Source organism: Anser cygnoides, chromosome 32, assembly GCF_040182565.1.
Source record: "Anser cygnoides isolate HZ-2024a breed goose chromosome 32, Taihu_goose_T2T_genome, whole genome shotgun sequence".
Taxonomy (NCBI): Eukaryota; Metazoa; Chordata; class Aves; order Anseriformes; family Anatidae; genus Anser; species Anser cygnoides.
This window is the reverse complement of record NC_089904.1, coordinates 2,390,471-2,409,721: the sequence shown is the minus strand read 5'-3', so window position 1 is coordinate 2,409,721 and position 19,251 is coordinate 2,390,471. Positions and strand designations below refer to the sequence as shown.

At 68.2% G+C, this 19,251-nt stretch overlaps 1 protein-coding gene across 3 annotated transcripts; it reads left to right on the top strand.

Moving 5' to 3' along the window:
• Positions 1-781: 781 nt before the first annotated feature.
• SP1 (Sp1 transcription factor) lies at positions 782-18,412 on the top strand. 3 transcript variants are annotated; one of them, XM_066985582.1, is made up of 7 exons: positions 782-937; positions 2,505-2,599; positions 3,241-4,491; positions 4,573-4,774; positions 13,538-13,706; positions 14,427-14,626; positions 14,741-18,412. In XM_066985582.1, exons 1-7 carry the CDS (start codon positions 931-933, stop codon positions 15,058-15,060), a joined length of 2,244 nt encoding a protein of 747 aa, XP_066841683.1. In that variant the 5' UTR covers positions 782-930; the 3' UTR covers positions 15,061-18,412. The 3 variants fall into 3 exon arrangements, with proteins under 3 accessions (XP_066841683.1, XP_066841681.1, XP_066841682.1); XM_066985580.1 differs by having other exon boundaries at positions 783-937; positions 3,241-4,774; XM_066985581.1 differs by lacking the exon at positions 782-937 and adding an exon at positions 2,066-2,129 and having other exon boundaries at positions 3,241-4,774.
• Positions 18,413-19,251: the final 839 nt, after the last annotated feature.

The window sequence follows — 19,251 nt, the reverse complement described above, 5'->3', positions numbered from 1 at the left end:
CGTTGTGACAAGGGGCTGGGGACGGGACTGCAGCACTGTCGCGACATGGCCCGCGTTACTAAGGCAGCGGGACAGCGGTAGGACCCCCCCGGGGCGCCGCCCGGACCCGGGGGCTGCCGGCCGACGGCACAGCGGCGGCCGCGGCCGGGGCGGAGCCAGCCCTAAAATGGCGGCTGTTCCACCACCTTCCCTGCGTCGCCGAGCCGTCCCTCCAAGGGCGCAGCCAGGCCGCGCGCCCCGCCTCCCGACACCGCCCATTGGCCAGTTTGAGACCGTCCGCCTCTCCCATTGGCCCGCAGCCCGACCGCGGCCGACGCCTCCGAGCGGCGGTAGGCCGCGGCGCCCGTCAGTTTGCGAGCCCGCCTTCTCGGGCGGAGAGCCCCGCGCGGCCGATTGGCCGCCCGCCCCGCCCGTCACGCCCCCGCCCCGCCTCCCCCTCGCCTCCTCCTCGCTATTGGCTGCGCCGCGCGCCCATCACGCCGCCTCGCACGCCGCCGCGGCCGCTCCCATACGGGGTCTCCCTGCGAGCCCGCGCGGCCTCCCATTGGCCGCCCGCTCGGGCCTCCCCCCCTCCCCTCTCCCCATTGGCCACCGCCCTCAACCCCCCCCCCTCCCCCCCGGGGCGGGGCGGCGGGGGCGGCGCGCGGGCCGCCCCCCTCCCCCCGGCCTCCCCCCGGCCTCCCCCTTCCTCCGACCCGCCCTCGCTCCCCATTGGCCCCGGCCGCCGTCGCTCAACCACCCGCGGCGCCCCGCTATTGGCCGGCGGGGCCGCGGGGGCGGGGCGGCGGGGCCGGGGCCGCGGCGCGCGGCTCCCTCCCTCGGCAGCCCCTCGGCGGTCACCGGCGGGGTTAGGCCGCGGCCTCAGCGCGCCGGGCGCGCCCGCCCCCTGCTCCCCGCCCCGCCGCCGCTCGGGCCCGGCCCCCGGCCACCATGAGCGGTAAGGACTGGGCCCGGTGTAGGGGGGCGAGGGGCTCTGCTCCCGCCCGCCCGCTCGGAGGGGCCAAGCGGCGGCCCCGCCCCGCAGCCGGGCCGGGCCGGGCCCCGCCGAGGCCGGGCCTCGCCTCGCCGAGGCCGGGGGGGGGGGGGGGGGTGGGGGGAAAGCCCTGTGCTCGGGGGGAGGGACCCGGGGGAGGGGGGCGGCCTCGGGGGAGGGACCCGCAGGGCCCGGGGGCGGGCGGCGGGGATCGGCTGGGGACGGGGACGAGGGGGGGGGGCGACGAGGGGGGGGGGGGGCGGGGGGGGGCAGCGAGGGAACCCCGGGGGTCGGGGGCGTAACGGGGAGGGGGCACCGGGGGCAGCGAGGGGGGCAGCAGTGGGAGCCCCGGGGGTCGGGGGGGGGCAATGGGGAGGGGGCAACGGGGGGGTGGAGAAGGGGGGGGGGGGAGGACCGGGGGGGTGGGGGGGCAGAGGGGGTCGGGGGGGGCAACGGAGGCAGCGAGGGGGGGCAGCGATGAGAGCCCCGGGTTTGGGGGGGGGGAAACGGGGGGTGGGAGAAGGGGGGGGAAACGGGGTTCGGGGGGGGGGAAGCACCGGGAAGGGGGGGAAGGGGGTTCGGGGGGGGCAGAGGGGGTCGGGAGGGGCAGAGGGGTTCGGGGGGGGGGAGGCGAGGGGGGCAGCGAGGGGGGGGCAGAAACGGGGACCCCGGGGTTTGGGGGGGGGGGGGGCAACCGGGAAGGGGCGCTGGGGTTTGGGAAATAGGGGGGGGGGCACCGGGGAATGGGGCACTGGGGTTTGGGGGGCGGGCAGGGGGGTTCCGGGGGGGCCAGCGGGGATCGGGGGCCGGGGAAGGCAGTAGGGTTTCCGGGGGGGGGGGGGAGCAGCAGTGGCACGGGCTTTTGATGCGGGGGGGGGCACCGGGGAAGAGGACACCGGGGTTTGGGGGGGGGGCACAGCAGGGAGGGGTCGGGGACCGTGCGGGGGGGGGGGGGGGGGATTTTTTAACCGGGGGGGGGGGGAAATATCCTTGGGAAGGGGCGAGGCACGGGGGGGGGGCGTTGTGTAGGGGGGGCGCAGGCGGCGGGTTTGGGGGCAGCGAGGGTGTTGTCGTGGGGGGGGGCGGGGGGGGATCCTGGCCGAAGAGGCTCCCGGAGGATCCCCGGGGCTTGGAGCTGCCCGGGGGAATCCCGGGGGTGGATCCCGGGGGTGGATCCCGGGGGGGGGGGTGGTTGGGGGGCGGGCTCCCGGTCAGCGGGGAAGGGAAAGGGGAGGCTCAGGGCGGCCGGGGGGGGGGGGCCGGGGAGTGCCCCGGGCCGGGAGGGGAGGAGCCGGGGCCTGGAGCCGGGCCGGGGCCGCCGCCTCTTCCTCCTCCTCCTCCTCCTCCCCCCCCCCCCCCCCCCCGCCCCGCTGCCACCTCCCCTTGGCAGCGCCCTCTGCTCGGCGCCCGGCAGCACCCCCGCCCCCTTCCCCGTGCCCCCCCCCCCCTTTCCCCTGTCCCCCCCCCGTGTCCCCCCCCCCCCCCCCCCAGACATGTCTCTAACTCCCGCTGTCGCCTCCCTCCCGCGCAGACCAGGAGAGCCCCGATGAGATGGCTGCGGTGAAGCCCGAGAAGGGCGAAGGCGAGGGCAGCAGCGACGGCAGCACGGCCGGCGGCGAGGGCCAGGTGAGTGCGAGGCCCGACAACGCCGCCGCCGCCTCCTCCGCCACGGCCTCGCGGCTCCGCTCTGCCCCCGGCACAAAGTCCAGGGCCGGGGCCGAGCCGCGCTGCTTGCCCGGCCCAGCCGAGCGTGGCGCCGGCTCCTCTCCCCGGGGAGAGAAGCGGAGGGCGAGCGCCTGCCCCCGGGGATCCTCACGGCGCCCCCAAAAACGTGCCCCACGCACCCCCCCCCCCAACACACACACTCCCAGCGGACACCGCAGCCCCGGCCGGCCCTTCTCCCGGTTGCCCAAGAGCGGTTGCGTGGCCCGGGAGCTGTTTTCCCGCGGGGAGGTTCCCCCGCGCTGGGGCGGAGGAGCCGTCTCCCCGTGCTGTGCGTGCCGGGCTCCCTCCCCTGCCCTCCCTCCCGCGGGGTTTTGCTCTGCGGGTTGGGTCTGTCCCGGCCTGACAGCCCGGCGGCTGGCAGTTGTATTTTTCCGGCTGTGGGTGGGTTTTCTCAGGAAGGAGTGTTTATCTTTTCCAAGTACGCTCCTCCCTGCCTTCTTCTCTCTTTTTTTTTTTTTTCCTTTCCGATTTCTCTTTTTTATTTTCGGCCTGCCCGCGGCGCCGCCTCCCCCGCCCTTAACTCCTCCTCCTCTCCCTCCCAGGAGTCGCAGCCTTCCCCGCTGGCCCTGCTGGCGGCCACCTGCAGCAGGATCGAGTCTCCCAACGAGAACTCCAACGGCTCCCAGGGCCAGCAGGGCGGGAGCGGCGGCGAGCTGGACCTGACGGCCGCCGCCGCCCAGATCGCCCAGTCGGCCAACGGCTGGCAGATCATCTCCGCCGGCTCCAGCACGCCCACCTCCAAGGAGCAGGGCAGCAATGGCGGCAACGGCGGCAACGGCGGCGGCGACGCCTCCTCCAAAAGCCGGCCGGTGAGCGCGGGGCCGTACGTGGTGACGGCCGCCTCCAACCTGCAGAACCAGCAGGTGCTGACGGGGCTGCCGGGCGTCATCCCCAACATCCAGTACCAGGTCATCCCCCAGTTCCAGACCATCGACGGGCAGCAGCTGCAGTTCGCCGCCGCCCCCGCCCAGGTGAACGTGCAGCAGGATGCCTCCGGGCAGCTCCAGATCATCCCCGGCGCCAACCAGCAGATCATCACGAGCCGAGCGGGGACGGGCAACCTGATCGCCATGCCCAACCTGCTGCAGCAGGCCGTCCCCATCCAGGGCGTGGGCCTGGCCAACAGCACCCTCTCGGGGCAAACCCAGTACGTGGCCAACGTCCCCGTGGCCCTCAACGGCAACATCACCCTGCTGCCCGTCAACAGCGTGGCCGCCAGCCTGGCCCCCACCTCGCAGACGGTCACCCTGAGCGGCTCGGGCTCGCCGGACAGCAGCTCGCAGCCGGCTGCCTCGGGCGCCACCGCCGCCGCCGCCATCAGCTCGTCCAACGGCGCCACGTCCCACGCCAGCTCCGGCTCCTTTTTCACCACCGCCAACAGTTACTCGGCCACCACCACCACCAGTAACGTGGGCATCATGAATTTCTCCACCGGCGCCGCCGTGGGGACCAACGTCCAGGCGCAGCCGCCGCAGAGGGCCAGCAGCGTGCCCAGCTCGGACTCCCTGCAGAGCCCGGTCTCGGCGGTGGCGTTGCAGCCGGGGCAGCAGAAGGAGGGCGAGCAGAGCCAGCAGCAGCAGCAGCAGCAGCAGCAGCAGCAGCAGATCCTGATCCAACCGCAGCTGGTCCAAGGCGGGCAGACGATCCAGACCCTGCAGACCGCCCCGCTCTCCGGCCAGACCTTCGCCACCCAAGCCATCTCGCAGGACGCCCTGCAGAACCTGCAGCTCCAGGCCGTGCCCAACTCGGGGCCCATCATCATCCGAACGCCCACGGTGGGGCCCAACGGGCAGGTGAGCTGGCAGACCATCCAGCTCCAGAACCTGCAGGTGCAGAACCCCCAGGCGCAGACAATCACCTTGGCCCCCATGCAGGGAGTTTCGCTGGGCCAGACGGGCAGCACCAGCACCACGCTCACCCCCATCGCCTCCCTCCCCAGCGGCACCGTCACGGTCAACGCCGCCCAGCTCTCCTCCGTGCCGGGCCTCCAGACTATTAACCTCAGTGCCTTGGGAGCTTCTGGGATCCAGGTGCACCAGCTGCCGGGGCTGCCGCTGGCCATCGCCAACGCCGCCGGTAAGTGCTGGCGGCTCGCTGCCTTCCCGTAAGCCACGGGGGGGGGGAAAAACGGGAGGAGAAACCGCGCAGGCCCCAGCGCCGGCGTCGCTGGGGCCGGGATGATCGAGGCGGGGTCGAGCCGGCAGGTGGCCTGGCGCTTGTGCCGGCCCCAGGAAGGAAGCGGCGAGGCTGTGCCGATGGCTCGAAGACCCCGAAAGCGATAGTTTGGGGTAGAATTGGCTTTTTTGGGGGGGGTTGAGCAGGTGCGAGGGGAGCCCGGGGGGCGGCTGGGAGCGGGGAAGGAGAGGAAAGGGGAGGGACGCCGCCAAGCGGCCTCGACGCAGGGCTGAGGGGGAAGAGCAGCGCGGGCTGGTGCGAGGCCCCGGCGGCCCCCCCGGGGGGTCCGGGCAGCGGGGGGGCGGCGTGGGGAGGGCGGGGGGCACGGGGCTGGGCTGCAGGGAGAGCCCCGGCTGCGCGGGACCCGGGGAGAGGCGGCGAGGAACTTCAGCCCCCGCCGCCCTCCTGCAAGCAAACAACCGCGGCAAGGCCCTGGGGAATTGCCTCGAGCGGCCGCTTTATTTTTAGCCTCCAGCTGGGGGCCGGGAGGGAGGGGGGGGGAACGGCGCGTTCCCACCGCTCCCCCCGAAGCTCTCCCCCCATCCCAGACCCCGCGGCTGCCACGTGGAAGCGCCGAGACGGGGCCGAAACCGCGGCCGTGAAGTCTCCGCTCGCTCCTGCGCCGGGCGGGTTCGTTTCTTAGGCTCCTTTTCCTTTTATTTTTTATTTTTTTCCACCGTTCTGGCTGCAGCCGAAAGGCCCGCGGCTGGATTTGGTCCCGGCCGAGAGGCCGCGAGGAGCGTCGCTCGGACCCGCCTGGCGCTCCCCCTCTCGCGAGAGGCGCCGCCGGGTTTTTCCGCGGCGCTATTTGGGGCCGTGGCGGCGGCAGCCCCGGCTCGCGGGCGGCTCTGTCGCGGGCAGCGGCGTGCTGGGGCTGAGCCTCATGGCCCCGAGCCTCACGAGAGCCCCACGGGCTCTGTCCCCGGGACAGGGGGGGGCTCATTTCTTTGCCCCCCCCCCCCCCCCAGGGTTTGCCCGGCTGGTTGTAGGCACTGAGAAGCGCCCGGGCACCTCCCGGTTCCTGTATCCGCGCCTGGCTCTGCCCTCGGAGGTGGGGCGGGGAGGATCGCCGCCGAGACCACCCCCCCCAAGCTCCCCGCCGCCTCCTCTTCCTCCTCCTCTTCCTCTTTCTCTCTTTTTTTGGGTTGTTTTCCTCCTCCACTTCGGCCCGGCAGCGCGTTCAGGCGCCGAGCCGCAGCCCGCCGAGCCCGGCAGCTGCCCCCCCGCCAGGACGGGGCTCCTCGGCGTCCTTCGGCTCGAGGAACGGAGCGGGGCTGCGGGTCCCAAAGGGCCCGCGGGGACCCGCTGGGGCCCACGGGGTGGCCCCGGGGGCTGGCAGGCGCCGAGATTTCGGGCGCGGGGCCGGGGCCGAGCACCCCGCTCTGCCCCGCTCCCTCCCCGGCGTCGAGCTGCGCGCCTCGGATCCAGCCTGGACGAGGTTTCCCGTGCTCGCTGGGGGGGGCTGCAAACCTTTCGGGTCCCCTCTGGTTTGGCCGCTGGTGGCAGTTTAAGGGAGTGGCTCCTTTCGGCCTCTCCCCTGCTGGTCAAACGTCCCCGAATTTTCCGCGCCGAGCTCCGCGCTTGGCCTCCGACGGCTCCGCGAGCGCCCACCGCCTGCGCCCGGGGCTCTGCGTGCCCGCTGCCCGCTCGAGGCAGAGGCTCGGGAGGGTTTTTTTTTTGGGGGGAGCAGGACGAAGCTCCTCCGCTTCCCAGGGAGGCGAGGGGGGGGGAAGCGAAACCCTCGCCGAGGTCCGGCCGGGGGAACGGCAGCGGGTCGAGGAGGCTCGGCACCGTCCCGGCCCCTCGCGGCGGGGGGAAGCCTCTCGGTGTCCTCCCCGCAAAGCGAGGAGGGGAAGGACCCCCCCAAAAAAAACAGGGGGGCTTTTAGAAGCAACCTTTGGCCTGTGGGAGCGAGGCAGCGCCTGGCGCTGTAATTAGCCCGTGGCGTCCTGCTCGAGCCGCCGCCTCCACGGCGCTCGCTGGGCTGTGAACTGGGAGGCGATGGGAGTTAACTGGGAGGCGATGGGAGTTAACTGGGAGGCGATGGGAGTTAACTGGGAGGCGATGGGAGTTAACTGGGAGGCGATGGGAGTTAACTGGGAGCTTGGCGGCCCAGCTGGGACGGCACGCGGCCCGACAGGCCCCGCAGCCGGCTCGGCGAGGGGCGGCACGCCGGGGAGGGGACGGCCCCGCTGGCCTTGTCCCAAAATCCCGCCCGGTGCCGCCGCCGCTCCCCGAGCCCAGCGGGGTACCAGGACGGCGTTGGGGCGAAAAAAGGAGGTTTTGGGTGCCGTGGGGGCTCCGGGTGCTGCGGTGCTCAGGTGCCTGCTCTCTGTAGGGTCACCGATTGCCCCCCCCCGGTGCTGGGAAGGGGACATCCCGCGTCCTGCGTGGCTCCGCAGGGCGGGGGGAGCTTCGGGGAAGCTCGCGGTGCTGCCGTTTCTCTTCCCCCTTCTGAGCTCGTTGTAGGGGAGGAGGAGCCGAGGGAATTCTCCGGTGTCCTCGAGCCGTGGCAGCCGGGCGGCTCGGCCCCAAATCCCGGTCCCTGCCCTCCTCCAGCCCCCGGCACATACGGGGCCCTGCCCGGCCCCGGTACGTGCTGGGCAGCCGCGGCTCCCGGTGGGGCAGCGCTGCAGCCGAAGCCCTCGTCCGAGGCCCTGGCCTGGTGTCAAGCCGCCGAGCCCTCGGAAGGGGCTCCTCCACCCCGGGGAGGGTCCCTCGGCCCCGTGGCTCTGTCGGGGACGCGGAGAGCGAGATTTTGGGGTCGCTCCCGTGCCGTGGCACCGGGCACGCCGCCGTGGCACCGTGCTCGTCCCGCCGCCGAGCCCGGTCTGTCCCCGCCGGCGGGCGAAGACCGAAGCAGGCGGCCGTCCCCGCGCCGCGCACGGATCCTGCTCATCCCCGTGCCCCCGAGGGACAGCCCGGGACACCGAGGGACCGGCCCCGCCGCGGTGAGCCCCCCACCCGGAGCCACGTTCGCGCCGAGCCCCGGATATCGCCCGCCCCGGGGCCTTTCGGCAGGAGCAGCCCCGTTCCCAGGCTCCGGCCGGCGCTTGGATGGGGGCTGGTGGCCGAAGCACGGCGTCGAGCGTCGCGGGGACGCCCTTGGGAAAGGAAAAAGCCCGGGTGAAGGAAGGAACCCCGTGAAACCCGGCTGCCGAGCGCGGCCCCGGCCCCGGGCGGTGCCTTCGTGCTCCCGGGGCTGTTGGCGGGCGGCGGGGCGCCGCCACAAGGCCCCGATTGTCCCCCGCCCGTCCCCGCTTGCCGCTTTTAAGGGCGGCTTTGTAGCAGGGCCCCGGCGAGCCACCCGCGTGGCATCGGCTGCGGAGGGGAGGGGAAAATCAGAGTCGGTCTCGGGCCGGCGAGCCCGGACAGGATCTCTCCTCGAGGCGCTGGAATTGTTTTCGTTTCGCTCCCCCCCCCCCCCATCCCGTGACATCACTTCAGAAAATAATTATCTTGTGAAATTTCCTCCTCTAAACCCAGGCCGGGCTGGATTTGAAGCGCCCCCCCCCGGCTTCCTCGGCTGAGCCCTGTCCTCGCCCCGATAGCGAGTGGTGCCGGAGGGGCGCGCGGGTCCCCCGGGGGTCCTCGGCCCCGTCACGATAGGAGCGATCCCCCCCCGGGGGCTGCGGCCCTCCTGGGGGGCTCGTGCCCCCCGCAAAGCTGCCGTCGGCACGGCGAGGGGCTCGGGGGTGGCTCTGTGGGGCGGCCCTGCTCTTCCTCCTCCTCCTCCTCCTCCTTCCTCTTCCTCCTCCCCACGGTGGGGCTGGGAGCGCGCTGGCAGCGGTGCTGGTCGGACTGGTTGGGTGCCGCGCACCGGCAGCACGGGACTCCCTGCCACAGGGGCTCCCCGCCCGGCTCGGGGCTGTCGCACGGCACTGCCCTCACCCTCCTCTTCCTCTTATCCTCGTCCTCCTCTTCCTCTTATCCTCACCCTCCCTTTCTCCTCTTCCCCCCTCGCCCTCCCCTTCCCCTTTTCCCCTCGCCCAGGGCCTCTGGCTGGGCCGTGGCGCAGGGCACGGGCACGAATCCCCTGCTGCAGGTGGGACCGGAGGTTCGGAGGTTCAGGAGCGGGGATTTCCCCTCTCCGCAGCCTCCCTGGGTGTGCCCCGGCCCTCCTCGCGCATCACTAGGGCCGTTTCTGCTTCCCCTTACCCAACCCCATCTCTTTTTCGGCGCGCTTCGGTGTAGGATTCGCTGTGCCACAGGGCAAGGACGCTCCGGCAGGGCCGCCCCTTGGGCACCGGGGCACCGGCTTTGGCAGGATTAGGGGCAAAACCCCAATTTCACAGCAGCCCAGGGGGGGAATTCGGAGGGCGGAGGAGCGGCGTGCTTGGGTTCGCAGCGCGCCGAAGGTGGTCGGTGAGTCCTGGGGGGGGGGCCACGGCTCTGCGGACGGCAGGAGGTGGCTTCCAGGCTGGCCCAGGGCTGGGCGGCCGCAGACCCGCGGCCCCGTGCGGGGTTAGTTCCTCCTCCCGAAGGAAGCGGGGCTTGCTGTGACGCGCAGAAACTGCCTCCGGGTAAAGGAGCTGCGGAAATCCCTGCGTGGCTTCGCGGGTCGTTAAATCCCAGAGCGAGGCGCGATCGCTCGGGGTGCCGCAGCCTGACCTCGGAGCTCCCCACGTGGAGCCCGTGGCCCCGAATTGCCAAGCCAGAGCCCGGCGAGTTCCCGCGAGCAGCTTCCGCTGCGGATGAACTCGTTTGGCGAACGAGCGAGGAAATCAAACGAGAGAAAAACAGGGGGGGGCCTGCCTCCCCAAACCGTACTTCGTTCCGTTCAATTCTCCTCCGTCCGCCTGCAGGACGGCGCTGGGGTGCCCTGGGGAGAGCGGCGAGCACCGGCCCACGGCAGGCTCTGCCGGAAAAACAAACGAAGGAGACGAGGAGGAGGAAGCGGGGAGGGCTGCGGAGCTGCCGGGCAGGTTGGGTTCCGGCTCTCGCAGGCGCGTGCCCGCCGTCTACCCTCCGCCGCCAGGAAGCACGGGAGGGCTGCCGAGGCCCCGGCTGCATGCCGCAGGGCTGTGCTGCCCCGGCCCGAAAACGGCCTCTGAAAACTTCGCGTCGCGCCTGGGAGCTGGTTTGTGGTGCGCGGGGGTCATTTACACCCCCCAGAAGCTGGTTTTTGGTGTGTGGTGGCGATTTTTCCCCCCCCAGAAGCTGGTTTGTGGTACGTGGTGGCGATTTACCCTCCCCAGAAGCTGGTTTTTGGTACGTGGTGGCGATTTACCCCCCCCAGAAGCTGTTTTTTGGTACGTGGTGGCGATTTTTTCCCCCCCAGAAGCTGGTTTCCTCCCCAGAAGCTGGTTTTTGGTACGTGGTGGCGATTTACCCTCCCCAGAAGCTGGTTTTTGGTACGTGGTGGCGATTTTTTCCCCCCCAGAAGCTGTTTTTTGGTACGTGGTGGCGATTTTTTCCCCCCCAGAAGCTGGTTTTTGGTACGTGGTGGTGATTTATCCCCCCCCAGAAGCTGGTTTTTGGTACGTGGTGGTGATTTTTTCCCCCCCAGAAGCTGGTTTTTGGTACGTGGTGGCGATTTACCCTCCCCAGAAGCTGGTTTTTGGTGCGTGGTGGCGATTTACCCCCCCCCTCGAAGCTGGTTTCTGGTGCATGGCAGCGATTTATCCCCCCGCCTTTCCTCTCGCGCTCGGCGGGGCTGCAGCTGCCAGCGCTGCGGCGTTTGCACAAGAAACCATTTTTTTTCCCCCAGCTCCTCCCTGCGCCTGACCGTCCGCCTGTCCCCCTCCGCCTGGCCCCCTCCCAAGGTCACCCGGGGTGGCCCTAAAACCGCCCCGTCCCGTGCCCGCGGGGCGTTTCTCCCCTCCTTTCGGTTTGCTAAATACAACCGCTCAACCCGAGCGGTTTTTTTTCCCTCCAACGAGCGGCCAGAGGACAAGAAGCACCTTGTCTCAGGGACGTGGCGAGCCAGGAGCTCAGCGCTTTGGCCTTTTAATGCCAGCCAACAGCAGCGAGCCGGGGCCGAGCCGCACACGGGAGCAGAGCGGGAGCAGCCCCTGCCCCGTCCCCTCGCAGGCGAGTCCATCCTGGCCCTGCGCCCCCCAGGGTCTCTTCGTTTTAATCCTCACCGAACCCCCTCGCTCTTGCTGCTCGTCGATTTTTTTTTTCAGGGCTTCATTGACCCGAGCGGGGACCGGGGGCCTTGGCAGCCCTCACAAAAGCTTTAGTCTTAGAAGTAATCTATATTAGTGGAGATAATAAACATAAATTATCCGGCTGGGCGCTTGCCGCCAAGTTTTCTCCTGGAGCTGCGATATTCTGGAGGCTTCGGCGCGTCCCGGTACGTGAAGAATGAAGCGTGTACGTACAGGATCTGTCTTCCCCTGCCGTAATTTATTTATACCTTAATTAGATGCGAGCCGTAGATTAGCAGAAGGAAGACTTGGGCTTTTTCCCCCTCCGTATGACGTGCCAGCAGACGGTAAAACGCTGCGTAGGCTTTTGCCTGTTGGAAGACGGAAGCGGTTCCAAGGTACCCGTGCTGGATTCTCCCCCTCCGTATTTTTTTTTTGGGGGGGGTGGCGCGCGTGTCTCCCCTTCCTTTTGGCAGCAGCTCGCCCAGGGCGGTGCGTGTGCAATGGGAAATCTCTGGTCTGGTAGCTGCGAGGCTTAGAAAGCTGTCAAAAAAAAGAAAGAAACCAAACCCCAGCCCTGCTGCGGGTGAGCAGGACGAGGGCAGAGCTCTCCTCCCGCCGGACGAGCACGGGTCCTCGCGGGGAGCATCGGAGCCGGGGCATCGCAGCCGCTGCAGCTGCTCCCATCTCTTTTTTGGGTGCTTTTTCTTCTTTCCGGAGCCTCCCCGGGGCACCACTGACACCTGCTGGTAACGGAGCTCGGCCCCGAGCCTCGCCGGGTTGTGGAGCTCCCTGCGGGTGCAGGAGGAGCGCCCGGCGCGCGGCCACCAGAAGTCACAGGCGGCTCCTTCGTCAGCGCCAGCACCTCTTGGCGTGCCACCTGGAGAAAAAAAAAAAACCAAAACAACAGGATTTTAGAGCAAATTTCGCTGCTGAAGGTACCGGAGAGAGGAGCTGGAAGCCGGTCCCCGTCCCTGCCCCACGTGGGGTGAAGCGGGGCACTGCCACGTCCCCGGCGTCCCCAGCAGCCTCTCGGTGACAAAGCCGTCCCCGCGCGGCTCTGCGCAGCGCTGGCCGCCCCGCTCCGTCCCCTTAACGCCTCCTCGGAGCCGGCCAGGAAAGCCCCGGCGGGGTATTTTGGGGGGAAGGACCAGCCCTGACGGCGTCGGGAGGGGATTTTGGGGGAAGAGGGGCAGAGCGCGGCGCCGTCTGCTCCCGGGAGCGAGGCCGCCCGTGTGCCTGCGCGTGCCGTGGCTCGGCCACCACCGACCGCACGCTGCCGCCTCCGCCCCGCCTGCTGCGCGCAGGAAATTCGGGAGGAAAGAGGCGAATTCGGAGCAAGCCGAGGATGCTGCGGCCCTAAATCGTGCCGCCAGCCCGCTTGGCGTGTGTTAATCGCTGCCGAAAAGCGATTACTCAGCCCGCCGTCCCCGCGCCCGCCGCAGCTTTGCGGCGTGAAAATAATGGAGCAGCGGAGCTCGAAGGGAAATCAAACGCTGGCGAAGCGCGCGCGGGGCTGCTGGGGAAGCAATTAGGCGCCAGCAGAGGCGCAGGGCGATAAAACAGCAATGAAAACTGGTGGGCTTAAAAACTCCCCCCCCCCCCTAAAAAACTTCCCCCCACACCCCGACGGCTTCTCTAATTGGGAATTGCTCCTCGGGAGGGGGGGGGACGCCCTCGGTGAGCGGCGCCAGCTGATTTTTCAGCTTTATCTACGTCTCTGTCTCCCGCTCGGTAATCGCGGTAATTCACGGGGCGCGTGCCGGTCCTGGCTGAGCTGCTGGGTGCTGCCGAGGGCCGGGCTGCTGCGGCCTCATTTATTCATCGATGTCTTTTTTGGGGGTCTGCCGGGGGGGGCCTGCGTCTGCTCCGCGTGTTTGCTGCTGTCGGTCGTTGCTTTCGTCGGGTTTAAAGCGGGGAGGTGTCAGGAAGGGCGAGCCGGCTCGCCCAGCCCAGAAATCGAGGGGAAAAGAGGCGGTTTAGGGGAAAAAACGAAAAGAGGAGGCGCGTCCCGGGGCTGCCTGCGGGGAGAGGAGAGGGCAAACGGCCCCGGCCGGGGGAAGGCGAGGGCGGGAGGCGGCGAAACGCGGGCGCAGGTGGCACGGAGGGCGCTGGGCAGGAGGCAGCGCTGCTGGGTTTACAGGTTTGTTTGGTTTTTTTGCTCTTTTCTGTGCTCGGGGAACCGAAATAGCTGAAATAGTTGGCAGGTGGCGGGCGTGACGTGCGCTGTCCGTCCGTGCCGGGAACCCGGCTCCTGCCTCGGACGCGCTCGCCGGGCGTGGGGCGGCGCGAGGGGGGGGGGCCGAGCTGGCGGTGGGATTCCCAGGGCTCAAATCCCACGGGGAGCCGAGGGATTTACAACCTCCCGCTGCTCCTTCAAGCTGGCAAGGCGAAGGGGTTCCCCCTCTTGGCCCCGCGGCTGCCGCCGGGAGGGTTTGCGGGCGTGGGTGCTGCCCGTCGCTGGGTGCTCGGCGTCGGGCACGAGGTCCGGGCACGGGGGGCGCCTCTCGTCCCCCTTGTGCCGCTCGGGGACGCGGCCGGAGCCCGCAGCAAGCCCCGTGCTTCCTTCCAGGTGACCACAGCGCCCAGCTGGGCCTCCACGGCGCCAGCGGGGACGGGCTGGGCGAGGACAACGCGGCGGTGGAGGAAGGAGAGACCAGCCCGGACCCCCAGCCCCAGCAGGGCCGCAAGGTGCGGAGGGAAGCCTGCACCTGCCCCTACTGCAAGGACAGCGAGGGAAGGTAAGGGGGGGCCCCCTCCACGGCCCCAAAACGCTCTGCGGCCCCACCTGGGAAGGGGGAGCCGCGTTTAGGGGCGCATCTCGGGGGCGAGGGATGGAACCCGGGGTGTGGTGGCACGGCTGCTGGCCGCTCCCCTTCGTTGGGGGTGGGTTTTCACAGAGGCACAGAATTGTAGGGGTCAGAGGGGACCTTGAGAGGTCATCGGGTCCAACCCCCCTGCCAAAGCAGGTTCCCTACAGCAGGCTGCCCAGGCAGGCCTCCAGACGGGCCTTGAGTATCCCCAGAGAAGGAGCCCCCACAGCCTCCCTGGGCAGCCTGTCCCAGCGCTCCGTCACCCTCACCGGGAAGAAGTTCTTTCTCATGTTCGTGCAGAACTTCCTGGGCTCCATTTTGTGGCCGTTGCCCCTTGTCCTGTCCCCACAGACCTCTGAAAAGAGGTTGGCCAAACCCCTCCGTCTCCCGCACTTCAGGTATTTACAAACATCGATGAGATCCCCCCTCAGTCTTCTTTCCTCCAGGCTGACCAGCCCCAGGTCCCTCAGCCTCTCCTCCCAGGGGAGCTGCCCCAGGCCCCGTCTCATCTTTGTGCCCTCCTCGGGACTCTCCCAAGAGATCCCCGTCCTTTTTTCCGGCGGTGACGGGAACGCGGGGCGCAAAGCACGTCGTCCGATCCCCCCTCGGCGCGTTCGGGGGCCGTTGTAACCCTCGGACTCCTTCCAGGAGCTCTGGGGATCCGGGTAAAAAAAAGCAGCACATCTGCCACATCCCGGGCTGCGGCAAGGTGTACGGCAAGACCTCGCACCTGCGGGCTCACCTGCGGTGGCACACGGGCGAGCGGCCCTTCATCTGCACCTGGATCCTCTGCGGGAAGCGCTTCACCCGCTCCGACGAGCTGCAGCGGCACAAGCGCACGCACACGGGTAGGGCTCGGGGCAGCGCCAGGGCTGCTGCCTCCCTCCCCCTGCTCCGGGTGGGATGGGGGGGGACCCTGTAACCCCCCTCCCCGTGACCCCTTCCTCCTTTCTCGCTCGCAGGGGAGAAGAAATTCGCCTGCCCGGAGTGCCCCAAGCGCTTCATGCGGAGCGACCACCTCTCCAAGCACATCAAGACCCACCAGAACAAGAAGGGAGGCGCGGCCAACAGCGTGGCCATGAACGTCTCCGCCGTCCCCATGGACACGGGGGCGGCCGCGGAGGGCAACGGCGGGCCCACCCCCTCGGCCCTCATCGCCACCAACATGGTGGCCATGGAAGCCATCTGCCCCGAGGGCATCGCCCGCCTGGCCAGCAGCGGCATCAACGTCATGCAGGTGGCCGACCTCCAGTCCATCAACATCAGCGGCAACGGCTTCTGAGGGCCCGGGCGGGACGCGGGCACCGGCGGCGGCGCCGGGCGGCGCGGGGCCGAGAGGCGAGCGGGGACGGAGCCGGCGGCGGCGGCGGCGGCGACGCTCAGCGCGGGGGCGACGTCCGGGCGCGTCCCCCCGCGCCCCCCCAGCACTATAACGCCCAGCTCCTCCTCCCCGGGATCGCAGCCCTCCGTGAGCTGGCCGACCTCCGGGGCCCGGTGACCACGCACGAAGGCCAGAGCTATATATATATATATTTTTTAATTTCGGCTTGACCCTCTTATTATTATTATTATTATTATTTTCCCTCCCCCCCCCGCCCTCCCTCCCTGAGGTCCATCTGCCCCTCCGTAGCTAGCCTTCGATGCCATCATGCCTTTGGTAAAAGCATACGATCATTGGAATACATTTTTAGCAAAAAAAAACAAAAAAAAACCAAAAAAAAACAAAAAAAACCAACAAAAGCAACAAAAAAAACACAAAAAAAAAAGAGGGAGAAAAAAAAAAGAAAGAAAAAAGATTCTATATTATTATTATATATATAAAAATATAAAATGTCTTCGTTTGAGGGAGGAGAGGTTTTGCTGCGACCATGGCTTGGTCCCTTTGATGCCTTATCTCGGAACAGGTTGACCCTCTGGGGCGGTTCGGACAGTGCCCGAGCCGCGGCTCAGACCCGCCGTTACCTTCGTTGTAACCTTAAAAAAAGAGAAAAAAAACAAAAAAACAAACAAAAACCAACCAACCAACCACCCCCAGGTCTTTTTTTGTACGCTTTGCTTTTAGGTTGTTCTTTAATTTCCTTGTAATTATTTGGGTGAGGTTTTGCTTTTTTTTTTTGTTCACCCCTTGTAAAAACCAGCTGCCCTCCCTCCCCCCCCGCCCCTTTTTCCCTGGAAGTTCTGATTTTTGTTTTGCAGCGAGGAACCTTTTCCTCCTTTTTTTTTTTTTTTGGTCTTTTTTTTTTGTTTTTTTTTATCCCCCGAGCGCGCGGAAGCGCTTCGGAAAGGATTTCGTGCAGGTTCACTCGAGCTGTCGGAGAGGGGCTGGGACCCGGGAAGGGGCTGGGGGGGGGGGACACGGGGACACAGGCTGGGGGGGGCCCTCCGGGACCTCAGGAAATGCATTTTTTTGTTGTCCTCGCTCCCGGGAATGCCGATAACCCCCCCAAAATCCGTGCCCGCGGGGGGCCGGTGGCCGAGGGGCGCTGCGTTTCCGCCCCGGGGGGGGGCTGTTTCCTCCCCCCCTTTCCAGCCGCGCTTCCTCGAGGCTTGCAAAAACGGGTGTTCGAAATGGGGATGATTTGGGAAAACCCTTTTTTTTCCTTTTTTTTCCTTCCCCCCCCCCCCCCCCCCGCCTGGCTTTTTCCGGCTCGCTCCCCTTCCTTTCTTCCTCCCCCACCCTCCTCTTCCTGCTGGCAGCCCCTCGCTGCCCTTCCCCTCCCTCCCTCCCGGCCAGGAAGGAGCCCCTGGGGGGGGGGGGGCCCGGCTCCTTCCCCCCCCCCCCCCCCAAAACCAGGCGGCGGGGGGGACGCGGAGCTGGAGCACCCCCGGCTCCCGAGGCGGGAGCTTTTTTTTGGGGTGAAATCTCTTTGTTTCCGAGCAGAGGAAGGCGAGGCGCGGACAGCGAGCAGGTGGCGGCGGCGGGGGGGGGGGACGACCCCTGGGAACCCCCCCCCGGAGGTGGGAACCGGCCCCAGTTTGGAGGTGGGGATGGTTTGGAGCTGAGGTTACTGGGGGGGGGGGGAGAGGAGGGGGCCGCGGGCAGCCCCGGCACCTTCCCCCTCCCGGCCCGTGCGTGGGGGGCGTTTTCTGGGGGCTTTTTGGGAAGAATTTCGTGCCCCCCCCCTCCCCCCCCAGGACCACCAGGGGACCGCGCTCAGCATCACCCGGCGAGCCCCCCCCCCCCGCTGCCCCCAGCCCCGTCCTCGCTTTTCGGGGTCTGCCCCGCGGCGGGGGCGCGCTCCCGGAGCCGGGGACCCCCCCCCCCAAATTTATAGCGGGGGGGGCCCCCCCCAAATCCACGCCGGGCCCCCCCCTGGGGCTGGAGGAAACGCAGCCAAACTGTGAAGCGTGAAGGCCTCCTTACCCTCTTTCCTTTTTTTTTTTTGTTTTTTTTTTCTGTTTTTTTTTTTAAATAAAGCCCTGCAGGGAGGGAGGAGGCGAGCGAGGCGCCCCCCCCCCCCGCCCCCCCCGGCCGGCCCTTCCCCTCCCCTCCCCACCCCCCCCCGATATTATATTTTTGCATTTGTATATTTTTATATAGGAAACTTTACGCATTTGTATTTTAATAACCTGTGAAGCACTATGAGGCCCCCCCGGCGCCTCGCGGCCCTCCCCTTCCCCCCCCCCCCCGATACTGGAAGCTACAGAAAATCAGTAGAAAGCAGGATTTGGTTAATTTAAGCGTCGATTTATTCCCCCCCCCCCCCCCCCAGCCCTGGGGGGGCCCCCAGGACCCAAGTGCCAACCCCATCCCGCGGCCCCCAGCTCCAGCGGGGTTTTGCCGTCAGGTTTTTGGTGTCCCCCCCCCCCAAAGCCGTGGCAGCACCCCGGTGCCGTGTCCCCCCCCCCCCCCCCTTGTCCCCCCCCCTTTTGCTTTTTTGGGCTGATGGAGCTTAATTTTCCTATGGAAACGCGGCCGGCAGCGAGGAGACGCCGGGGGCAGGGGGACGCTGCCCCCCCCCCCCCCATTATTTTGGGGTCCCGGGGGGGGGGGTTTTGGGGTGGGGGTGACGCTGCTGGAGCTGTCGGTGCTTCCATCGCTGGGGAGGGGGCAGCTGGACCCGGTCGTCCCAGTTTGTCCCAGTTTGTCCCAGTTTGTCCCAGTTCGTCCCAGTTTGTCCCATTGAGGCTCTGCGGCACCCAGGTCCCAGCCCCGTGTCCCCCCCCCCAAAATGCCTCCGGTGACCGCGGGGAGCAAAACGTGCCTTGATCCGGGGGGGGGGGGGGCGGGGGGTCTGGGGGGGGGGGGTCCAGCTCCCACCCCGCCGCCCCCAGCCTGCGCTGCCCGCCCGGGGTTGGGGTTTTGGGGGAAAAAACGGGGGTTTTGGGGCCGCCCTGCCGGCTTTAACCACCCGCGCCGGGGGGGGCGGCACGGGGGGGGTGGGCGCAGGATCGGGCCCTGTGCCCCCCCCCCAGCTGGCAATAACCCCCCCACCCCCCCAGTGCCCGGACTGTTCCCTCTGGCCGTGGCCGAGCTTTTTTCTACTCCGGTGGCCGCCGTCCCGAGCCCCCGTTTTCAAAGTGCTATTTTTTTGTACAAAGAGACTAGATGAAAATTGTAGTTTTTTGGCTCCTTTGTAAAAATCCGGGGTGACCGACTTCTTTTGTAATAAACACGAGTCGCTGGCGTTGTCTGGGCCGTCTGCGGGGGCTTCACTTGGGGCGCGGGGCCGGGGACGCTTCGGGGACCCTGGGGACGATCTGGGGCCGCCTTTGGGGACCCTGGGGCCACCTTGGGGACCCTTGGGCTACCTTGAGGACTATGGGGCCACCCTGAGGCCACCTTTGGGGACCCTGGGGCCACTTTGAGAGCTGTGGGGACAATCTGAGGCCACTTTGGGGTCCCTGGGGCCACTCTAAGGCCACTTTGGGTTCTGTGGGGCCACCCTGAGGCCACCTTTGGGGACCCTGGGGCCCCTTTGGGAGCTGTGGGGGCAGTTTGAGGCCACCTTGGGGTCCCTGGGGCCACCTTGGGGACTATGGGGCCACCCTGAGGCCACCTTGGGGTCCCTGGGGCCACCTTGGGGACTATGGGGCCACTCTGAGGCCACTTTGGGTTCTGTGGGGCCACCCTGAGGCCACCTTTGTGGACCCTGGGGCCACTTTGGGAGCTGTGGGGACAATCTGAGGCCACTTTGGGGTCCCTGGGGCTACCTTAGGGAGCCTCAGGCTACCTTGGGGACTATGGGGCCGCTCTGAAGCCAATTTTGGGATCCCTGGGGCCACCCTGAGGTGACATTTGGGGACCCTGGGGCCACTTTGAGGACTATGGGGACAGCCTGAGGCTACCTTTGGGGACCCTAGGGCCACCTTGGGGACTATGGGGCCACTCTGAGGCCAACTTTGGGATCCCTGTGGACACCCTGAGGTCACCTTTGGGGACCCTGGGGCCACTTTGGGAGCTGTGGGGACAATCTGAGGCCACTTTGGGGTCCCTGGGGCCACTCTGAGGCCACTTTGGGTTCTGTGGGGC

Excerpts from the sequence above, each read along its gene's own strand:
- SP1 (XM_066985580.1), top strand. Across the intron at positions 2,600-3,240 it reads CGGCCGGCGGCGAGGGCCAG|GAGTCGCAGCCTTCCCCGCT; the intron begins GTGAGTGCGAGG and ends TCTCCCTCCCAG. Across the intron at positions 13,707-14,426 it reads TGCAAGGACAGCGAGGGAAG|GAGCTCTGGGGATCCGGGTA; the intron begins GTAAGGGGGGGC and ends GACTCCTTCCAG.